Below are 7,749 nucleotides of genomic sequence, written 5' to 3' on the forward strand. Positions count from 1 at the left end.
TGGGAGGGTCACGATTGCTTGCCTGGCAAACGTCTTCAGCTTCGGCCGCTCTCAAAGGAGCGAGAAGACATCGTTCACTCCTGAAGGGGATCTGGCCGCACAGCACAGTGGCCACTGCAGGACCACACACTCCCCTTCGTAAATCTTCTCTCTTGGACCACCCCAGCCCTTTGCCTAAGCACTGGGCACTGCGTCATTTCTCACCATTTTCTTAATTTTTCTGCAGGACTTCATAAGCTTCACTTATCAAATACTTCAAGGGATTCGGAAGCAACCAAACCTTCTGCGAATGGGCATCAGAAAGCACTGTGAGACCTGCAGCTGCCCCGCTCTGGAGAGCTCCGGCTCAGACGTTCCTGCCGTCACAGAAGTGCTTTCCTGCTGACCCGGTTCAGGGCAGGGCCTGGGCCTCTCAGTGTCGTGATTTTTCCTAATCTGCTAAGAACTTGGTCATTGCTGTTCTTGTTTTAAATTTAGCTTTTGGACAGACCCTGTAATTCAGCTAACCACTGGTTCTTTGTAGCGATGTGCAGAACAGCACATTCTGTAGATACCTTTACTCACATCAGGAAATGTGAATTTTTTCACCTGATACGCAGATGTTCCAGAAGCCAAATTTTGAGGCTTTCTATACTTGATCTTAGCCAAAAGGATGAGATACTGTTTGAGGCTTTTAAAGGGTCATTTAAATCCCACTATATATTTTATTCAGAATGTAGCAACCTACCGGCAAGACATCCTTGGTACTAAGTGAAAGTTATCCAGAGAAATGCAGTTTTGTATGCACTAAACTGCTTTAGATGTCATTGCAATGGGTGCATTGTAACTGAAATGGTTACAAATTATATTTTTTATTTCCTTAAACACAAAAACAAAAGTGTTGTTTCTGTTACAGAATGATATTCGTCAGACTTTGAGCCAAGGGAAAGATACTGAATTCTTTTACAACCTGAGCCTTGGGAGAAAGCCACAGGAATATCTTCTATTGTACAGTAAAATAAGCTATGGTAGAAAGTATTGTGTAATCATAGTTGAGTGACCGTTTCTGTGTATATAATTCAATATTACCTCTCATAGCATAGTTGCCAGTGTTGAATACACTGTAACTTAGGTTTTTGCCTTATAGGCTATATGTACTCTCAGTTTTTTAAAGCATTTTTTTCAAAGATCACTTCCCGTGCTTCTCTGATGCTTATGAAAAATATAAATGCTGAGTGGTAGAAACCCCATCTTTCCTCCATTTGAAACCTTTGGTTACTTTTATATATGCCAATTTCATTCCCCAACTTATAAAAGTTACTGCTTTAACACCACGACTCACAGCGTCAGCCGTCATGATGTAAGGATAGTTTTGCATTGTAACATGATGAGATATTCACTTATTAAGTTGTAAATAATTGTTGGGATGATTTCCCAACTTTAAGTCCACTGAATAAACACTATGAACTTAAATTCTGTGTTACCATCCTGTAGGATAGAGTACCAAAAATTATGCATGCAAAAATATAAGATGGACCTATTTGAACACATAATTATGCCATCTATATAAATATATATGTTCACATGCACTATGTGTATGACAATAGATTGTCTGTGTTCAGACAAAAAGTAAAACAACTTTTTTCTCAAATTGTTGGAGTTAAAGGTTTTTGGGGGAGAAATTTTTGAAAAACAGTTACGTTTATTTGACTTCAAACATTTCCACTTAGAACCAAAATAAGAAAATTTCATCTGTATAGTTATAAGCTCCATTAGTATACTTCTCCTTTATATCTTTGCATTACCTTCTGAGTTTCCTATCTTTTCTAAAATGCAGCTTAGTTTTAAAATAAAAGTGTGTTCATGTTGGGATTCTAAGCAGCTCTTATTATAACAACCAGTGGAATAGTGGCGGCTTTCTCAGCCTAAGACCTACATACCTAGGAAATCCGTACAAGTCAGCTGCTCTCTAATTTCATTGTTAAGTATACCTTTTTAAGAATTAATTGCAAGCTTTGATTTTTACTGAAACTTGAAATCCATGCTTTGAGCAGACCAAGTCAAGAGAAGAACAGAAAGAAACTCAGGAGTATACTGATCTCACTTAACTTACACTAGTTTTGAGACACATCCAAAGAAACAGTACTTAGGTATTTGTGAGATGTCTGAAAATTTTGTTAGTAAAATATTAAACTCTTCAATGTGTGTATCAACTTTCTGTTCCTTTGAAATTTTCTTTCCGTCTGAAGACTTAAGTCAGGTTTTGATCAGTAAGCTCAGTAAACTGAATTCTAGATTTTACAGAACATTCACTGGATACGTCTTTATTGGTGTTGAAACAGAGAACAAGCATGTGTGGAAGGACAGTTTCGAACCTTTGATCTCAGATGCCTCCTTTAAAAAACGCAAAGTGTTGCCCGCTCCGTCTGCTGCATAATCAAACCGCCCTGAGGCTTTATTTTTGACCCACACACGACTCTTCCATCAAATGATTTACTCCAAAAGCAGGTGCCTCTGTTGGACATATGCTGGAGTCCGGTTTGTGTGACAGACCTCAAAAATGGCTGGCAGAATACTGAGGCCAGATATCTCAGTGCTGGTAAGAAAAGCCATTCTTAGGGATCCTCCTTTGATTGCAGTTGTGTGCTAGTAACACAGGAAGCATGTAGACCTGTGGAAGACAGCACTCCCAATGGTCACCAAGTAATTACAGAACTACTGTCTCGTGTCTGATTGTATGGGGATGCATCCAGTGATCCAGTGACCGCGTCAAATCAGACACTCCTTTGAGCTTTCTCATCTCTAGTATCTATCTTAAAAGGGCATTTGGCACTACAGTTACAGAGTTTTTTGAGCAAACTTAAAAGATTCTTATTGGTTCTGCAATATTTACATTATTTTACAGCTATACATTTTTACAGATTGTAACATTTGTATTGATTTTTACTAGTTTTCCAATATATTTCTTAGATTTAATATTCACATAGCTTTAGGTACAGTCCATGTAGAAAAAGATCTGCTCTCAGTAGACTTTGTGTGAAGACTGCACGTCCTCCCCAGCACCTAACTCACATAGCTTGACTTGCCATTCCCAGGGCCTGAGTAGAGCGTGAGGATGAACCTCCGCACTGCTTTGCCTCTCAGGTGCAGCAGAGTTGCACGTGCACCTGCCCTCCCTGGGGAGCTTCTGCTCACTTTGCTGACCCCTCAGGCCGCCCCTGCAGCTCTGGAGCTGCTGACTTCATCCACCGGCGAGGTGGATTCCCATCGTTCGTGGATCCTCCTGCATCTGCTTGTTTGCACAGTATTGAATGCAGAAACACAGAATGTAGGTGCATTTTTTTTAATGAGAACATAAATTCAGTAATGACGTTTTAAACTTTAAAAACCATTATATTACTTCAAAAATGGACACACTGATAAGTTATCTTTGTTTACAGATTATTTTGTTTACAAATTATTACTCTTGTTTTTTTCTATAGGATACTTGTAGTGTGACTTTTAAAATCTCTTAGAAATTAAAGTTCTGTGAAAAGTGATTTAATAATTGGTTTATAAGCACTTATATGTGTTTTTTATTTTGTTTTTGTTTTTTCAGTCTTAAATACCATCATGGTTAAATCTTATGGGTATATATATATTTTTTTTTTTGACAGGCAGAGTTAGACAGTGAGAGAGAGAGACAGAGAGAAAGGTCTTCCTTCCGTTGGTTCATCCCCCAAATGGCCACTACGGCTGGCGCTGCGCCAATCCGAAGCCAGGAGCCAGGCGCTTCCTTCTGGTCTCCCATGAGGGTGCAGGGCCCAAGCACTTGGGCCATCCTCCACTGCACTCCTGGGCCACAGCAGAGAGCTGGACTGGAAGAGGAGCAACCGGGACAGAATCCGGCGCCCCAACCGGGACTAGAACCCGGGGTGCCAGTGTTGCAGGCGGAGGATTAGCCTAGTGAACTGCGGCGCCGGCCAACCTTATGGGTATTTATAGGCAACTTCCATTTCTTTTTTTTTTTTTTTTTTAACATTTACTTATTTGAAAGACAGAGTTACAGAGAGAGGTAGAGACAGAGAGAGAGGTCCTCCATTCACTGGTTCACTCCCCAGGTGGCTACATTGGCTGGAGCTGAGCTGATCTGAAGCCAGGAGCCAGGAGCCTCTTCTGGGTCTCCCACATGGGTGCCGGGGCCCAAGGACTTGGGCCATCTTCCACTGCTTTCCCAGGCCACAGCAGAGAGCTGGATCGGAAGAGGACCAGTCGGGGTCGGGACTCAAACCAGCGCCCTTATGGGACGCCAGCGTTTCAGGCCAGGGCTTTAGTCCATGGTGCCACAGCACCAGCCCCTCCATTTCATTTTTATAAAGGGCAGTAATTATTCTAGTGAAATGTTGACTTAATGAAGTAAATCTTTCTTTTTGTTGTGCCACCCAAAATGCAGCATCAGGAATTGAAATAGTGTATTTTATTTAATTATCTGTGTATTTATATTTGCTTGGTCTTCCTCATTTCTCCCATAGAAGGATTGAACAGCATGTACCTATGGTCTGGGCAGCTTAATCCAGACTTCTCCGAAGAGCCAGTTAGCATCTAGTAACTCACTGATAAGCATCAGTGGCTTTATACTTTTTGACTGTAGTAAGAAATGTACATTACTTGTGACTTAGTACACACACACACACACACGCATAAACCAAATTTAACAAAATATTACCTGCTTTTACTGTGCCTGATGCATACTGGTGTTTTCCATTTTGTTTTTTATTTTTTAAAATATTAGACGCAAACCACTAAGTTATTTTCTGATCTAATGGATGGTAAACATCAGTTTAAAAAACATAACTTTGGATTCTGGCTTAAAAGAAGAATTAACATGGAGACCTTTTTGAGTTTTGTTTGTTTGTTGGCCTTTGAAAGTTCAGTTAAAATTAATTGCTGCAGATACCACTGCAGTTAAAGTACTGCATGTGTGAATTACTCATTGCACAGCAAGCAATTAAATTAAAATCAGTAGAAATGGCTATAACTCAAATATGGATTACAAAATTCCCATCCTAGGTCATGATCCATATATCTTGTAAGGTGATGAGCAGCTAACACTGCTAATTTCCAATTCTGCATAATTCAATTAGGAAAACAATTTTTCAAGGTTAAGTATAATCCAATAGGAAATTCAGAGAAGGCCTCGTTGTTCTTGGGTGCTGCTGTGCTCTGCTGCGGATGGGAGCAGAATGAAGAAGAAAGGCACTGAGCGTGGACTGTGAAGGGCAGGCGGCACCTGACGGCGCGAGTACTCGCTGGGGACCAGAGGCACCCAGGAGAGTCTGCAGTGCCTGAACCTGAGGAGCTGCAGACCGAGCATCTGAGCATGAGAGTTCCCATCGTTCGCTAAACTATCTTGTGAGTGAGCTGACATAAACTTTAGAAACCAGGATACGTGATGCTGCTATCGCTATTTGCTTGACTCTGCAATTTTTTATTCACAGCATCCTGAAAGCATGCAGAGGTTTTGTTTGTTTGTTTGTTTGCTTGTGTTTTTGTTTTTGATATGAACTTCTTGGTAGACTTGAAGAATTAAATGACAGAATCGTGCTGATCCAATGCTGTCTCCTGCTCCGCCTCTGCTCCCTGGTGGAGGGTCTCTCCCTACTTCCTGTTTCAGGGCCCGGCAGAGTTCAGTTTGCAGAGGGACTCACTTTTGCCTTCCTTTAGTCTTTACCATGTAATCTCTTCAGGAACTTGGAAGTGGGCGTGTGAGCAGAGGGGTGGGTGGGGAGAGGCTGAGTGCCCTGTTCTCACACCCAGCCCCAGGACCACTCTGGGACAGGAAGTACATCGTCTGCTGAGCGGGTGAGGAAAGCCGTACCGAGCACGAGCACGGCAGGTGTTTGCCGAAGTCCCCCAGCTGGGTGGCAGTGCCGGCCAGTGCGACTCCACCCTCTCTCCCTCCTTCCTTGGCTTTGGGTTTTGGTTTCTTAGTGACTCCCATCTGCTTGTTTAGACTTTCAAACGCAAGGTAATGAATCTTCACAAAATGCGGCAAATGTTTGGATGCATCTCTTCTCCCAGTGTCGTGTGTGCTCATGGGCTTTGAGAGAGACGCACAGTTCAGCTTCCTTGCTTCTGGGCCTTATCATGCGGCCTAGTGCACTTCTTTCTCATCTAGTGCAGCACTGTTTTACTGATGTAGATAAATAAGTTGGTATCTAAAATCTGATTCTAGCATGAATGCAATTTTATGTACGTAGCTTGCAAAAGGAACTTCGTATTTGAAAATAATAACACACTACACTGTGTCAGATGTCCTGGGCATTGTGTGTGTGTGTATGTGTGTGTGTGAGTGTGTGTGTGTGTGTGAGAGAGAGAGAGAGATAGGGAGAGAGAGAGAGAGAAATCAGAATCCTCACACCAACGTTGGGAAGTAGGTACTGTTATTACTCCAACTTTGCAGATGAAGAAGCCAAGTGGAGAGAGGTTAAGTAACAGAACTCAGGATTTGCACCTGGGCACACTGGCGCCTGAGCTTTGCCCTTAACCACTTTATATAGATTGCTTCTTTGATATATTTTATTTATTAAATGCAGCCTGTCAGAAGAAAGCACCTGTTTTCACCTCGAAATAGACTGGTGAATAGATGACAGAGTCCTAAGAACAGAACTTCCGAAGTTCCTGAAGAACCAAAGATTCTAAAAGATAGAAAACTTGTTTTAAAGTTGTTACCTCTTGGGGATGGTGCTGTGGCATTGGGGGTGGGGCCGCCACCTGCAGTGCTGGTGTCCCGTGTGGGCACCGGTCTGAGTCCCGGCTGCTCCACTTCCGATTCAGCTCTCTGCTATGGCCTGGGGAAGCAGCAAAAGATGGCTCAAGTGCTTGGGCCCCTGCACCCACATGGGAGACCCAGAAGAAGCTCCTGGTTCCTGGCTTTGGATTGGTGCAGCTCCGGCCGTTGCAGCCAATTGGGGAGTGAACCAGCGGGTGGAAGACCTACCTCTCTCTCTCTCTCTCTCTCTCTCTCTCTCTCTCTCTCTCTCTCTGCCTCTCCTTCTCTCTGTGTAACTCTGACTTTCAAATGGATGAATGAATCTTTGGGAAAAAAAAGGTATTACCTCTGTCGTCTGTGATGCCTAGTGATGGTGAGCTAGTTAGAGAACATGTGTGAGATATTTGGGCTTTAAGAATATGACTTCATTATTTATAAAGGAAGAAAAACGATTTTGAAAAAATTCTTCAAGATAGTGGCTCTGATCGGCTCGTCACAACTGTGGGCCTCCAGGGTTCTGGAGGTCTCTTGTCAATCTGGGAAGAAGCTCTGAGCGTCTTCAAGCCAGTGTTGCTGACTGGCTCAGTGCACAGCCTTGGAACTGGGCAGACCTTGGGATTGCTGAGCCAGAGGGCGATCCTAGCTAGGGAGAGGCTCATGCTTCCAGGGCATCAGCTTCCTTGGTATTTGTGCCTTCTGGTGTCTTGTGTGAAAGATGACGACTGGACCGGTGCCGCAGCTCACTAGGCTAATCCTCCGCCTAGCGGCGCCGGCACACCGGGTTCTAGCCCCAGTCGGGGCGCCAGATTCTGTCCCAGTTGTCCGTCTTCCAGGCCAGCTCTCTGCTGTGGCCAGGGAGTGCAGTGGAGGATGGCCGAAGTGCTTGGGCCCTGCACCCCATGGGAGACCAGGAGAAGTGCTTGGCTCCTGCCATCGGATCGGCGCGGTGCGCTGGTTGCAGCGCGCCAGCCGCGGCGGCCATTGGAGGGTGAACCAACGGCAAAGGAAGACCTTTCTCT

At 43.7% G+C, this 7,749-nt stretch overlaps 1 protein-coding gene across 8 annotated transcripts in view; it reads left to right on the forward strand.

Moving 5' to 3' along the window:
* The window catches only part of LMBR1 (limb development membrane protein 1), a 167,034-nt gene extending 164,842 nt beyond the window's left edge, over positions 1-2,192 (forward strand). For all 8 annotated transcript variants that reach the window (XR_011390276.2, XR_011390275.2, XR_016236925.1 and 5 more), the window contains one exon: positions 227-2,192. Coding sequence is in view for 5 of the 8 variants with exons in the window: in XM_002715020.6 (XP_002715066.1) it covers positions 227-312 (86 nt within the window). In the remaining 3 variants the exon portion in view is untranslated. The remainder of the gene's footprint in view (positions 1-226) is intronic.
* The last annotated feature ends 5,557 nt before the right edge of the window (positions 2,193-7,749 follow it).

The sequence above is a fragment of the Oryctolagus cuniculus genome, chromosome 7 (genome assembly GCF_051225735.1).
Source record: "Oryctolagus cuniculus isolate XC-2025 breed Fujian yellow rabbit chromosome 7, ASM5122573v1, whole genome shotgun sequence".
Lineage (NCBI taxonomy): Eukaryota > Metazoa > Chordata > Mammalia > Lagomorpha > Leporidae > Oryctolagus > Oryctolagus cuniculus.